At 49.0% G+C, this 15,727-nt stretch overlaps 1 protein-coding gene across 2 annotated transcripts in view; it reads left to right on the top strand.

The window, feature by feature from the left end:
* Nucleotides 1-15,727, top strand: part of LOC138246622 (urokinase plasminogen activator surface receptor-like) — a 97,076-nt gene that overhangs the window by 45,204 nt on the left and 36,145 nt on the right. For both annotated transcript variants that reach the window (XM_069201332.1, XM_069201331.1), the window contains 2 exons: nt 11,210-11,359; nt 14,044-14,181. In XM_069201332.1, coding sequence (XP_069057433.1) covers nt 11,210-11,359; nt 14,044-14,181 — 288 coding nt within the window. The remainder of the gene's footprint in view (nt 1-11,209; nt 11,360-14,043; nt 14,182-15,727) is intronic.

Consider the following 15,727-nt stretch of genomic DNA (forward strand, 5'->3'; position numbering starts at 1 on the left):
ATCTGTCCATCCCATGTACACCTCAGCTACTGCCCCTGCCTCACATCAAGAATCTGTCCATCCCATGTACACCTCAGCTACTCTCCCTACCTCACGTCAAGAATCTGTCCATCCCATGTACACCTCAGCTACTGCCCCTACCTCACGTAGAGAATCTGTCCATCCCGTGTACACCTCAGCTACTGTCCCTACCTCACGTCAAGAATCTGTCCATCCCATGTACACTACACCTCAACTACTGCCCCTACTTCATGCCAAGAATCTGTCCATCCCATGTATACCTCAACTACTGCCCCTACCTCACATCAAGAGTCTGTCCATCCCATGCACACCTCAGCAACTGCTCCTGCCTCATGTCAATAATCTGTCCATACCATGTACACCTCAGCTACTGCCCCTACCTCACGTCAAGAATCTGTCTATCCCATGTACACCTCAGCTACTAAGTCTACCTCAGGTCTAACATCTATCAATTCCAAGTACACCTCACAATCTGACCCTACCTTAGGTCATAAGTCTACTTATCAAAAGTATACCTCATCCTCTGACCCTACCTCAGGTCATACGTCTATTTATCCCATGTGCACCTCACCATCTGACCCTACCTCAGCTCATACGTCTGTCAGTTCCAATTACACCTCAATGACTGCCCCTACTTCATTTCTAATATCTATCAATCTGAAAATTACCTCAATTGCAGCCCCTACCTCAAGCAAAACATCAATCAATTACAACTCAACCACAGCCCTACATCAGGTCATAAATCAATCAATTACAAGTACACCTCAACAAGTGTCCCTGCCTCTGGTCTAATGTCTGTCAATCCCAGTCCACCTTCATGAGTGACCGTACCTAATTCATACATCTATCATCTATCACTCAGCGATGGGCCCGACTTCAAATCCTGCATGAATCATTGGCAAGTACAGCTCAACAACTGTCCCTTTCTTAACTCATATGCCTACCAATGATGAGGTCACCTCAACCACTGCTCCTACCTCTACCCTTGTATCAATCAGTCACAACTACACCTCAACTGCTGCCCCTACCTCAAACCCTATGTCTCTCATTGGTAAGTGCACATAGTGACCCACCCATGAAACAAATCAAAATAATGCAAGTAATCTTCAATTGCTGCCCTACCTCAATCCCTACATGTATCAGTGGCAAGTGCACCACAAGGAAAGTTCCTACCTCAGCACCTACATCAATCAGTGGCAAGTGCACCTGGATGAATGTCCCTACCTCAACTCCTACATCTATCGGTGGCAAGTGCACCTCAAGGAATGTCCCCACCCCACCTTCTACATCTGCTAATGGCAAGTGCACCTCAAGGAATGTCCCTACCGCAACCCCTGTGTCTATGAATGGCATGTGGACCTGATGAATGTCCCTACCTCAACTTCTACATCTATCAGTGGCAAGTGCACCTGAATGAATGTCCCTACCTCAACTCCTACATCCATCAGTGGCAAGTGCACCTGAATGAATGTCCCTACCTCAACCCCTGTGTCTATGAATGGCAAGTGAACCAGAATGAATGTCCCTACCTCAACTCCTACAACTATCAGTACCAAGTGCATCCCAATGAATGTCCCTACCTCAGCTCCTACATCCATCCATCCATCCATCAGTGGCAAGTACACCTCAAGGAATGCCCCTAGCTCAACTCCTACAACTATTAATATCATGTGCACCTGCATGAATGTCCCTACCTCAACTTCTACATATATATCAGTGGGAAGTGAACCTGAATGAATGTCCCTACCTCACCCCCTACATCTATTATTGGCAAGTGCACCTGGATGAATGACTCTCCCTCAACCCCAACATCATTCAATAACAAGCACAATTTAGTGGCTGCCTTTATCTCAACCCTTACACCTACCTGTGATAAGTGCATCTCACCTAATAGGTGTAGGAGGCTGGACTGGCTTGTAGTGAGTACCAAGGGGTACTTGCACCTTGCACCAGGCCCAGTTATCCCTTATTAGTGTATAGGGTGTCTAGCAGCTTAGGCTGATAGATAATGGTAGCTTAGCAGAGCAGCTTAGGCTGAACTAGGAGATGTGTGAAGCTACTACAGTACCACTTAGTGTCATATGCACAATATCATAAGAAAACACAATACACAGTTATACTAAAAATAAAGGTACTTTATTTTTATGACAATATGCCAAAGTATCTTAGAGTGTACCCTCAGTGAGAGGATAGCAAATATACACAAGATATATATACACAATAGCAAAAATATGCAGTATAGTCTTAGAAAACAGTGCAAACAATGTATAGTTACAATAGGATGCAATGGGGAAACATAGGGATAGGGGCAACACAAACCATATACTCCAAAAGTGGAATGCGAACCACGAATGGACCCCAAACCTATGTGACCTTGTAGAGGGTCGCTGGGACTATTAGAAAATAGTGAGAGTTAGAAAAATAACCCTCCCCAAGACCCTGAAAAGTGAGTGCAAAGTGCACCAAAGTTCCCCTAAGGACAAAGAAGTCGTGTTAGAGGAATAATGCAGGAAAGACACAAACCAACAATGCAACAACTGTGGATTTCCAATCTAGGGTACCTGTGGAACAAGGGGACCAAGTCCAAAAGTCACAAGCAAGTCGGAGATGGGCAAATGCCCAGGAAATGCCAGCTGCGGGTGCAATGAAGCTTCTACTGGACAGAAGAAGCTGAGGGTTCTGCAGGAACAAAAAGGGCTAGAGACTTCCCCTTTGGTGGACGGATCCCTCTCGCCGTGTAGAGTCGTGCAGAAGTGTTTTCCCGCCAAAAGAACGCCAACAAGCCTTGCTAGCTGCAAATCGTGCGGTTAGCGTTTTTGGACGCTGCTGTGGCTCTGGAGGGACCAGGAGGTCGCAAATTGGACCAGAAGAGAGAGGGGACGTCGAGCAAGACAAGGAGCCCTCTCAGCAGCAGGTAGCACCCGGAGAAGTGCCAGAAACAGGCACTACGAGGATGCGTGAAATGGTGCTCACCCGAAGTCGCACAAAGGAGTCCCAGGTCGCCGGAGACCAACTTAGAAAGTCGTGCAATGCAGGTTAGAGTGCCGTGGACCCAGGCTTGGCTGTGCACAAAGGATTTCCGCCGGGAGTGCACAGGGGCCGGAGTAGCTGCAAAAGTCGGGGTTCCCAGCAATGCAGCCCAGTGAGGTGAGGCAAGGACTTACCTCCACCAAACTTGGACTGAAGAGTCACTGGACTGTGGGGGTCACTTGGACAGAGTCGCTGGATTCGAGGGACGTCGCTCATCGTGCTGAGAGGAGACCCAAGGGACTGGTAATGCAGCTTTTTGGTGCCTGCGTACATGGCTGCATGGGCATAAAACTCTACATCAGCCCAACCTGAGGCCTCTAGATCATTACCTAAGAGACAGTCTACAGGTAAGCTAGGTGATACCACCACCTGCTTAGGGCCAGTAACTCCACCCCAACTAAACTGAATTATAGCTAAGGGAAGAAACTTAGTGGAGTTATGGACATCAATAATTTTATACTGTTGTCCAATGATGGGGCTAAGGCGTCCCTGAACCGGTGTAGACTGGCTTATGCAGAATTGGGCACCTCTTTGCCCAACAAAGCATTTCCAGAGGCTGGGGGAGGCTACTCCTCCCCTGCCTTCACACCATTTTCCAAAGGGAGAGGGTGTAACACCCTCTCTCAGAGGAAGTCCTTTGTTCTGCCATCCTGGGCCAGGCCTGGCTGGACCCCAGGAGGGCAGATGCCTGTCTGAGGGGTTGGCAGCAGCAGCAGCTGCAGTGAAACCCCAGGAAGGGCAGTTTGGCAGTACCAGGGTCTGTGCTACAGACCACTGGGATCATGGGATTGTGCCAACTATGCCAGGATGGCATAGAGGGGGCAATTCCATGATCATAGACATGTTACATGGCCATATTCGGAGTTACCATTGTGAAGCTACATATAGGTAGTGACCTATATGTAGTGCACGCGTGTAATGGTGTCCCCGCACTCACAAAGTTCAGGGAATTGGCTCTGAACAATGTGGGGGCACCTTGGCTAGTGCCAGGGTGCCCTCACACTAAGTAACTTTGCACCTAACCTTTACCAGGTAAAGGTTAGACATATAGGTGACTTATAAGTTACTTAAGTGCAGTGTAAAATGGCTGTGAAATAACGTGGACGTTATTTCACTCAGGCTGTCGTGGCAGGCCTGTGTAAGAATTGTCAGAGCTCCCTATGGGTGGCAAAAGAAATGCTGCAGCCCATAGGGATCTCCTGGAACCCCAATACCCTGGTTAACTCAGTACCATATACTAGGGAATTATAAGGGTGTTCCAGTAAGCCAATGTAAATTGGTAAAATTGGTCACTAGCCTGTCAGTGACAATTTGAAAGAAATGAGAGAGCATAACCACTGAGGTTCTGGTTAGCAGAGCCTCAGTGAGACAGTTAGGCACCGCACAGGGAACACATACATATAGGCCACAAACTTATGAGCACTGGGGTCCTGACTAGCAGGGTCCCAGTGACACATAACAAACATACTGAAAACATAGGGTTTTCACTATAAGCACTGGGCCCTGGCTAGCAGGATCCCAGTGAGACAGTGAAAACACCCTGACATACACTCACAAACAGGCCAAAAGTCGGGGTAACAAGGCTAGAAAGAGGCTACTTTCTCACACAACCCCCCCCCCCCCAAACGAAGGACAATAAGGCTAACCTTGGCCAGTTGAGACTTTATTGTCTAAGTGGTGATAAGTAGAGAGTAGCTCTGCAATAGACTGGTTACTCCCTTTATCATCCACTATATGGTTACTTCCCTGTGGGGATGTAAACCACCCTGTTTGAAGTTTTTTAGCTAAGCAACAATGTGAAGATGTATTTTCAGAGTTTCTATCAGTAAGTTTTAGTTTAGAGCAGTGGGAATTGTCCACTGAACCTATTTGTAATGATGGAAATGCCAGACAGGGATGCTGTCTCAGAAAAGCCATAGCTGGGCAAAAACTTTGTCCATATGGCTGGAAGAGAGAACAGGGATGCTGTTTCTCTTGAGTTGGAGCAGGGCAGGGATGCTGTCCTATGAGCTCCACACTAGGGCAGGGATGCTGTCCTAAGTGTTGTGAGGCAGTGCAGGGTTTCTGCACTAAAGTTTCTCTGGGAGGATTGGAGGGATGCTCCATGTTAACTAAAATGGTGCTCTTTTTCTCACCAATGTTAGTTATCCCACAGAGAGGTACTTCCACCTCAGGGAGTACAGTTTTGCCAACTGATGATTCCCTTGGAACAGGTGCCACCCCAGGAGAGGTTTCTCCCACCACAGGAATGGTATCCTGAATGGTAGGGTGGTTAGGGGATACTGTGATACCCTTTTTACCTGTTGATGGAGAGGGTTCCTGAGTTTTCAGGCCTTCTCTCCTTTGCTTTTTCATTTCAGTAGAAATGAGAGGGAACAATTCCTCAGGGATGCCCAGCATGGCTGCATGGGCATAAAACTCTACATCAGCCCAACCTGAGGCCTCTAGATCATTACCTAAGAGACAGTCTACAGGTAAGCTAGGTGATACCACCACCTGCTTAGGGCCAGTAACTCCACCCCAACTAAACTGAATTATAGCTAAGGGAAGAAACTTAGTGGAGTTATGGACATCAATAATTTTATACTGTTGTCCAATGATGTGTTGTTCAGGAGCCACTAGGTTTTCAGTCACCAAAGTGATACTGGCACCTGTGTCCCTGTAGGCCAAGGCCTCAACACCATTTATTGAAACTGTCTGCCTGTACTTATCCATTGTAAGGGGACAAGCAGCCAGTGTGGCAAGGCCAATGCCACTAGGTGTGACAGAAACTGTCTTGGGACTGACTACCCCAGTTTCTATGATGGACCCATAAGTGAACCCAACTACACCCTTTGCTTGACTGTTGCCAGCAGTCCCACCACTAGTACCACTACTGCTAGGGGCACTAGAGCTTGATGTATTAGTGGTGGTAGGCTCAGGGGGTTTACCTGGACAGGACTTATCCCCTGGCCTATGGCCTCTGTTTTTACACACAAAGCACTAAGGCTTTTTAAATTGTGTAGGTTGAGAAGAAGAGGAAGAATTTGTTTTATCCCCACCCCCTGAAGAGTGTTTAAGATTTGAAGTGGGATCTTTGGTTTTACCCTTGTCCCCATGCTTATCTTGAGATTTTTCACCATCTTTCTTCTTAGTGTTCTCTTTGTCACCCCCTGTATGAACTTTTCTGTTCACCCTTGTTCTGACCCATTTGTCTGCCTTCTTTCCCAATTCTTGGGGAGAGGTCAGATCAGAGTCCACCAAGTACTGGTGCAACAAATCAGACACACAATTATTAAGAATATGCTCTCTCAGGATCAAGTTATACAGGCTGTCATAATCAGTAACTTTACTGCCATGTAACCACCCCTCCAAGGCCTTCACTGAATGGTCAATGAAATCAACCCAGTCTTGTGAAGACTCCTTTTTGGTCTCTCTGAACTTTATCCTGTATTGTTCAGTGGTTAAGCCATAACCATCCAGGAGTGCATTCTTAAGAACTTGGAAATTATTAGCATCATTTTCTTTCACAGTAAGGAGCCTATCCCTACCTTTTCCACTAAATGATAGCCATAGGATAGCAGCCCACTGCCTTTGAGGGACATCCTGTACAACACAGGCCCTCTCAAGTGCAGCAAACCACTTGTTAATGTCATCCCCCTCCTTGTAAGGGGGAACTATCTTGTGCAGATTCCTGGAATCATGCTCTTTTGCAGGATGACTATGGGGAATACTGCTGCTGCCACCATGGGTTTCTAAACCCAGTTTCTGTCTCTCCTTCTCTACTTCTAAAGTCTGTCTATCCAAATCCAGCTGTTGCTTCTTGAGCTTCAGTCTGGTTTGTTCCACTCTCAATCTATTGAGCTCCCTTTCTAACAATCTGTCATCAGGGTGGGTGGGAGGGACATGCCTTGAAACAGAAGTATGGTGAGAATGGACAGAAGGAGACCTGTCCCTTACAGAGGCCACCCTAACAGCTTGGCTAACAGAAACATCACTACCAGTATGGTGAGAATAAATGCTTTTGCTATGATGTGAGACAACACTATTTGTATGGTGTGGCTCATCATCATTACCAACTATGCTAGACTGTCTAGTAATGGGCAGGCTAGGAAGTTTCTTTCCTGAATCTTTTCCTGGGGGAGTCCCTGGATCAGATTGGGAACCATTAGCTACTTTTTCAACAGATGGGGCACTTCTTGCCTTATCTTGTTCTCTAAGCATGTTAATTAACAGTTCTAAGGAAGGATTCTTCCCTACACTCAAACCTCTCTCTACACAGAGACTCCTTGCTCCTTTCCAGCTAAGGTGGTCATATGCAAGTTTGGACAGATCAACATTTTGGCCTGTGCCAGACATTTTTAGAGAGAGTTAAAGTGATAGTAAAAGATAAAAAGTTTGTCAGAGCTTTTAGAAAGACAGAGAAAAAAATCTTTTAAAACTTTTTAGAACTTTTTAGAAAGTTAGGAGTACTTTTCAGCACTTAGAAAAGAGTGAAAAGAGGAAATGCAAAACTTTTTGGCTATGTGTACACACACTGAACTTGTTTTGTATATTTTTCTCTTATGAAAAGTACAATGACAAGAGTGGTAAGTAGTCTCAAAGCACTTATCCCACCACTGCACAACCAATGTAGGAGGCTGGACTGGCTTGTAGTGAGTACCAAGGGGTACTTGCACCTTGCACCAGGCCCAGTTATCCCTTATTAGTGTATAGGGTGTCTAGCAGCTTAGGCTGATAGATAATGGTAGCTTAGCAGAGCAGCTTAGGCTGAACTAGGAGACGAGTGAAGCTCCTACAGTACCACCAGTGTCACTTGCACAATATCATAAGAAAACACAATACACAGTTATACTAAAAATAAAGGTACTTTATTTTTATGACAATATGCCAAAGTATCTTAGAGTGTACCCTCAGTGAGAGGATAGCAAATATACACAAGATATATATACACAATAGCAAAAATATGCAGTATAGTCTTAGAAAACAGTGCAAACAATGTATAGTTACAATAGGATGCAATGGGGAAACATAGGGATAGGGGCAACACAAACCATATACTCCAAAATTGGAATGCGAACCACGAATGGACCCCAAACCTATGTGACCTTGTAGAGGGTCGCTGGGACTATTAGAAAATAGTGAGAGTTAGAAAAATAACCCTCCCCAAGACCCTGAAAAGTGAGTGCAAAGTGCACCAAAGTTCCCCTAAGGACAAAGAAGTCGTGTTAGAGGAATAATGCAGGAAAGACACAAACCAACAATGCAACAACTGTGGATTTCCAATCTAGGTTACCTGTGGAACAAGGGGACCAAGTCCAAAAGTCACAAGCAAGTCGGAGATGGGCAAATGCCCAGGAAATGCCAGCTGCGGGTGCAAAGAAGCTTCTACTGGACAGAAGAAGCTGAGGGTTCTGCAGGAACGAAAAGGGCTAGAGACTTCCCCTTTGGTGGACGGATCCCTCTTGCCGTGTAGAGTCGTGCAGAAGTGTTTTCCCGCCAAAAGAATGCCAACAAGCCTTGCTAGCTGCAAATCGTACAGTTAGCGTTTTTGGACGCTGCTGTGGCCCTGGAGGGACCAGAAGGTCGCAAATTGGACCAGGAGAGAGAAGGGATGTCGAGCAAGACAAGGAGCCCTCTCATCAGCAGGTAGCACCCGGAGAAGTGCCAGAAACCGGCACTACAAGGATGCGTGAAATGGTGCTCACCCGAAGTCGCACAAAGGAGTCCCACGTCGCCGGAGACCAACTTAGAAAGTCGTGCAGTGCAGGTTAGAGTGCTGTGGACCCAGGCTTGGCTGTGCACAAAGGATTTCCGCCGGAAGTGCACAGGGGCCGGAGTAGCTGCAAAAGTCGCGGTTCCCAGCAATGCAGCCCAGTGAGGTGAGGCAAGGACTTACCTCCACCAAACTTGGACTGAAGAGTCACTGGACTGTGGGGGTCACTTGGACAGAGTCGCTGGATTCGAGGGACCTCGCTCGTCGTGCTGAGAGGAGACCCAAGGGACCGGTAATGCAGCTTTTTGGTGCCTGCGGTTGCAGGGGGAAGATTCCGTCGACCCACGGGAGATTTCTTCGGAGCTTCTGGTGCAGAGAGGAGGCAGACTACCCCCACAGCATGCACAAGCAGGAAAACAGTCGAGAAGGCGGCAGGATCAGCGTTACAGAGTTGCAGTAGTCGTCTTTGCTACTATGTTGCAGGTTTGCAGGCTTCCAGCGCGGTCAGCAGTCGATTCCTTGGCAGAAGGTGAAGAGAGAGATGCAGAGGAACTCGGATGAGCTCTTGCATTCGTTATCTAAAGTTTCCCCAGAGACAGAGACCCTAAATAGCCAGAAAAGAGGGTTTGGCTACCTAGGAGAGAGGATAGGCTACTAACACCTGAAGGAGCCTATCAGAAGGAGTCTCTGACGTCACCTGGTGGCACTGGCCACTCAGAGCAGTCCAGTGTGCCAGCAGCACCTCTGTTTCCAAGATGGCAGAGGTCTGGAGCACACTGGAGGAGCTCTGGACACCTCCCAGGGGAGGTGCAGGTCAGGGGAGTGGTCACTCCCCTTTCCTTTGTCCAGTTTCGCGCCAGAGCAGGGGCTAAGGGGTCCCTGAACCGGTGTAGACTGGCTTATGCAGAATTGGGCACCTCTGTGCCCAACAAAGCATTTCCAGAGGCTGGGGGAGGCTACTCCTCCCCTGCCTTCACACCATTTTCCAAAGGGAGAGGGTGTAACACCCTCTGTCAGAGGAAGTCCTTTGTTCTGCCATCCTGGGCCAGGCCTGGCTGGACCCCAGGAGGGCAGATGCCTGTCTGAGGGGTTTGCAGCAGCAGCAGCTGCAGTGAAACCCCAGGAAGGGCAGTTTGGCAGTACCAGGGTCTGTGCTACAGACCACTGGGATCATGGGATTGTGCCAACTATGCCAGGATGGCATAGAGGGGGCAATTCCATGATCATTGACATGTTACATGGCCATATTCAGAGTTACCATTGTGAAGCTACATATAGGTAGTGACCTATATGTAGTGCACGCGTGTAATGGTGTCCCCGCACTCACAAAGTTCAGGGAATTGGCTCTGAACAATGTGGTGGCACCTTGGCTAGTGCCAGGGTGCCCTCACACTAAGTAACTTTGCACCTAACCTTTACCAGGTAAAGGTTAGACATATAGGTGACTTATAAGTTACTTAAGTGCAGTGTAAAATGGCTGTGAAATAACGTGGATGTTATTTCACTCAGGCTGCAGTGGCAGGCCTGTGTAAGAATTGTCAGAGCTCCCTATGGGTGGCAAAAGAAATGCTGCAGCCCATAGGGATCTCCTGGAACCCCAATACCCTGGGTACCTCAGTACCATATACTAGGGAATTATAAGGGTGTTCCAGTAAGCCAATGTAAATTGGTAAAAATGGTCACTAGCCTGTTAGTGACAATTTGAAAGTAATGAGAGAGCATAACCACTGAGGTTCTGGTTAGCAGAGCCTCAGTGAGACAGTTAGGCACCACACAGGGAACATATACATGCACACCTATGAGCACTGGGGCCCTGTGTGACAGGGTCCCAGTGACACATACATATAGGCCACAAACCTATGAGGTTCTGGTTAGCAGAGCCTCAGTGAGACAGTTAGGCACCACACAGGGAACACATACATATAGGCCACAAACTTATGAGCACTGGGGTCCTGACTAGCAGGGTCCCAGTGACACATAACAAACATACTGAAAACATAGGGTTTTCACTATGAGCACTGGGCCCTGGCTAGCAGGATCCCAGTGAGACAGTGAAAACACCCTGACATACACTCACAAACAGGCCAAAAGTGGGGATAACAAGGCTAGAAAGAGGCTACTTTCTCACAATAGGACATCCATGAACCCTTGAAAAGTGAACAGCAAGTACACCTAAGGAGTTACCCCTGCCTGAGCCTTGTATACTAAGTGCACCCCACCTTCTGGACTTCGGCTCAACCCTTACATGCAGAATTAATGGTAGCAAAACATGATTCCCAATGCTCAGCAGTGGCCTTGGTGAAGAGAAGGAAGGTGGTCACGTTTTACTCTTGGCATTGCCCCTCTTTAACCTGCCACCCTCTCATAGTCATGCAGACTGGCACCTTCCCTTCTACCACTCTCAGGTGTATGTGGGGCAGGGTACAGACTCCAATAACTACCACTGTTTCCTCTTTGCACCAGATTCCAGTGGGACGAAGGAACTGCTGGTGAAGGGGTGCTCTCAGGGGCTCTCGTGCAATGAGAGCGCCTATGTGAACATGGGCACCAGAGCTGTGTACATCAGCAACACCTGCTGTTCCAGAAATCAGTGCAACTCGGGCACCTACTATGGTGAGTACTAACAGGGCATAAACCTGGGCACCCCGACTGTGTGTATCAGCACCAGCAGCCAGGGCACCTATTGTGGGAAGTAGTGGGGAGAGGTCTGTTAGTGGCAGCAGAGGTCTGCCTCAATGCACTTTCAATCAGTTGCCTCAATTGAGGTGTAATCTCTGAGTTCAGTCACCCAGAAACTCAAATCATTGACCTCTTTTCGCGTTTTACCTCTCTTGGTGGGACCTGAGTTCAGCCCTACACCCTATTCAATTCCTGTTAGCATAGCTCTCTTAGCACTGCTTGCTTAGCACTGCTCGCTTAGGACAGCTCTCTTACCACTGCTTACATAGTACTGCTCTCTTAGGGCAGCCCTGTTATAGTTTTCTTAGCACTGCTTCCTTAGCACTGCTCGCTTAGGACAGCTCTCTTGCAACTGCTCACATAGCACTGCTGTCCTAGGGTAGCCCCATTAGCATAGCTCTCTTAGCAGTATTGCTTAGCACAACTTGCTTCGGACAGCTCTCTTATCAATGCTTGTGTAGAACTGCTCTCTTAAGGCAGCCCTGTGAGCATACCTCTCATAGAACTGCTTGCTTAGCACTGCTTGCTTAGAACAGCTCTCTTACCGCTGCTTGCATAGTACTGCTCCCTTAGGGCAGCCCTGTAAGCATAGCTCTCTTAGCACTGCTTGCTTAGCACTGCTCGCTTAGGATAGCTTTCTTACCACTGCTTGCATAGTACTACTCTCTTAGGGCAGCCCTGTGAGCATACCTCTCATAGTACTGCTTGCTTACCACTGCTAGCTTAGAACAGCTCTCTTACCACTGCTTGCATAGTACTGCTCTCTTAGGGCAGTCCCATTAGCATAGCTCTCTTAGCAGTATTGCTTAGCACAGCTTGCTTCGGATACCTCTCTTATCAGTGCTTGCACAGAACTGCTCTTTTAGAGCAGCCCAGTTAGCATAGCTCTCTCAGCAGTATTGCTTAGCGCAGCTTGCTTACTGCGGCTCTCTTACGACTGCTCGTGTAGCTCTGCTCTCTTAGGGCAGCCCTATTAGTATAGCTCTCTTAGCACTGCATGCTTAACACAGCTTGCATTTGACACCTCTCTTATCAGTGCTTGCGTAGAACTGCTCTCTTAGGGCAGCCCTGTAAGCATAGCTCTCTTAGCAGTCTTGCTTAGCACAGCTTGCTTACTGCAGCTCTCTTACCACTGCTTGCATACAACTGCTCTCTTAGTGCATGCCTGTTAGCGTAGCTGTCTTAGAACTGCTTGCTTATCACTGCTCGCTTAGGACAGCTCTCTTACCGCTGCTTGCATAGTACTGCTCTCTTAGGGCAGCCCTGTAAGCATAGCTCTCTTAGCACTGCTTGCTTAGCACTGCTCACTTAGGAAAGCTCTCTTACCACTGCTCTCTTACCAATTCTTGCTTAGCACAGCTTACTTAGCACAGCTCTCTTACCACTGCTCGCTTAGAACTGCTCCCTTGCAGCAGCTCTCTTAGCATACCTTTATTAGCACACTGCTTGCTTAGTACTGCTCTCTTAGGGCAGCCCTGTTAGCATAGCTCTCTTAGCACTGCTTGCCTAGGAAAGGTCTTTTACCACTGCTTTCTTAGCACTACTTGCTTAGCACAGCTCACTTAGCACAGCTCTCTTACCACTGGTCGCTTAGAACTGATCCTTTGGAGCAGCACTCTTAGCATACCTTTATTAGCACACTGATTGCTTAGCACTGCTTGCTTACTGCAGTTCTCTTACCACTGCTCGCGTAGCTCTGCTCTCTTAGGGCAGCCCTGTTCGCATAGCTCTCTTAGCACTGCTTCCTTAGCACAGCTTGCTTAGGACAACTCTCTCACCGCTGCTCGAGTAGCTCTGCTCACTTAGGTCAGCCCTCTTAGAATAGCTCTCACAGTACTGCCTGCTTAGCACTGCTCACTTTGGACAGGTTTCTTACCACTGCTTGCATAGTACTGCTCACTGAGGGCAGCCCTGTAAGCACAACTCTCTTAGCACTGTTAGCTTAGCACAGACACTCTCTTTCCACAGCTCTCTTATGACGCATCTCTCTCACCACAGCTCTCTTATGACGCCTCTCTTACCACAGCTCTCTTATGACGCCTCTTACCACAGCTCTCTCAGGACAGCTATCTTATGACGCATCTCTCTTACCACATCTCTCTCAGGACAGCTCCTTACCACAGCTCTCTCAGGACAGCTCTCTTACCACAGCTCTCCAAGGGCAGCACTCTTATGACAGCTCCCTTACCACAACTCTCTCAGGACAGCTCTCTTATCACACTCTCTTTCCACAGCTCTCTTATGACGCATCTCTCTCACCACAGCTCTCTTATGACGCCTCTCTTACCAGAGCTCTCTTATGACACCTCTCTTACCACAGCTCTCTTATGATGCCTCTCTTACCACAGCTCCCTCAGGACAGCTATCTTACCACAGCTCTCTTACCACGGCTCTCTCCGGACAGCTCTCTCACCACAGCTCTCTCAGGACAGCTCTCTTACCACAGCTCTCCCAGGACAGCTCTCTTAGGACAGCTCTCTCAGGACAGCTCTCTTACCACAGCTCTCTTATGACGCCGCTCTTCTCACAGCTCTCTTATGTCGCCTCTCTTACCACAGCTCTCTCAGGACCGCTCTCTCAGGGCAGCTCCCTTAGTAACCAATGTCTCCTCTCTGCAGCCAAAGCCACGGTGAGCCAGGCGGACTGCGCAGTCTGCTCAGGGGACTCCGCCTCCTGCTCGTCACCGGCCCTGCGCGTGATGCACTGCACAGGGGTGCAGGATCTGTGCATGAGCATCACCACCCTCACCATCTTCCGTACGTAGTGCACGCGCGAACGTGCAAGAGTGGCACTGGTGAAAGACGTGACTGTGTAAGGCCTCAGGCAGGCAACCGTGCAACAATAGTGCAACACAGCAACTGTGCACGCTCCGAAGAATGCACGTGTGCAAGGATGGGAAAGAGTGTGGTACAAGTGTGAAATTGCACAAGAGTGCTGTAGTGGAAGTAGGTAAAAGTGCAACATAGCACAGATGTGATAGTGCAAAACGTGCAACAGTGGCACTTGTCAAAGGTGTAACTGTGCAAAACCTGAGGGAGGCAACTGTGGTACAAGTGTGAAATTGCACAAGAGTGCTGTGGTTGAAGTAGGTAAAGGTGCAGCACAGATGTGCTAGTGTGATGGTGCAGCAGTGAACACCATCAGCTGTGCCCACCCCAGATGTGTCCTTAGGTTCCAGCTGTGATGGCTGCTGGTCTGGACTGAGGTGCATCTAAGGAGACGTCTGTGAACCTTAGCACTGAAAGCTGAAGGTATACACTGAGGAACATCAGCAGAGTTGTGGTTGGGTCTTTCTCTGTGTCTAGAGTACAGAGGTGCATTGACAGAGCTGTGAGTCCCATCACTGGAAGAGGAGGGGTGCAGTGCTGCAGGCCAGGATTGAGGTGCCTCAGTGGAGCTGTGAGTTCCATCACTGAGAGAGCAGGGGTGCAGTGCTGCAGGCCAGGACTGAGGTGCCTCAGTGGAGCTGTGAGTTCCATCACTAAGAGAGGAGGGGTGCAGTGCTGCAGGCCAGGACTGAGGTGCCTCAGGAGAGCTGTGAGGTCCATCACTGGGAGAGCAAGGGTGCAGTGCTGCAGGCCAGGACTGAGGTGCCTACGTGGAGCTGTGAGTTCCATCACTGAGAGAGCAGGGGTGCAGTGCTGCAGGCCAGGACTGAGATGCCTCAGTGGAGCTGTGAGTTCCATCACTGAGAGAGCAGGGGTGCAGTGCTGCAGGCCAGGATTGAGGTGCCTCAGTGGAGCTGTGAGTTCCATCACTGAGAGAGCAGGGGTGCAGTGCTGCAGGCCAGGACTGAGGTGCCTCAGTGGAGCTGTGAGTTCCATCACTGAGAGAGGAGGGGTGCAGTGCTGCAGGCCAGGACTGAGGTGCCTCAGGAGAGCTGTGAGGTCCATCACTGGGAGAGCAAGGGGGCAGTGCTGCAGGCCAGGACTGAGGTGCCTACGTGGAGCTGTGAGTTCCATCACTGAGAGCAGAGGTGCAGTGCTGCAAGGCAGGACTGAGGTGCCTCAGCGGAGCTGTGAGGTCCATCACTGAGAGAGGAGGGGTGCAGTGCTGCAGGCCAGGACTGAGGTGCCTCAGGAGAGCTGTGAGGTCCATCACTGGGAGAGCAAGGGGGCAGTGCTGCAGGCCAGGACTGAGGTGCCTACGTGGAGCTGTGAGTTCCATCACTGAGAGAGCAGGGGTGCAGTGCTGCAGGCCAGGACTGAGATGCCTCAGTGGAGCTGTGAGTTCCATCACTGAGAGAGCAGGGGTGCAGTGCTGCAGGCCAGGATTGAGGTGCCTCAGTGGAGCTGTGAGTTC

The sequence above is a fragment of the Pleurodeles waltl genome, chromosome 7 (assembly GCF_031143425.1).
Source record: "Pleurodeles waltl isolate 20211129_DDA chromosome 7, aPleWal1.hap1.20221129, whole genome shotgun sequence".
Taxonomy (NCBI): Eukaryota; Metazoa; Chordata; class Amphibia; order Caudata; family Salamandridae; genus Pleurodeles; species Pleurodeles waltl.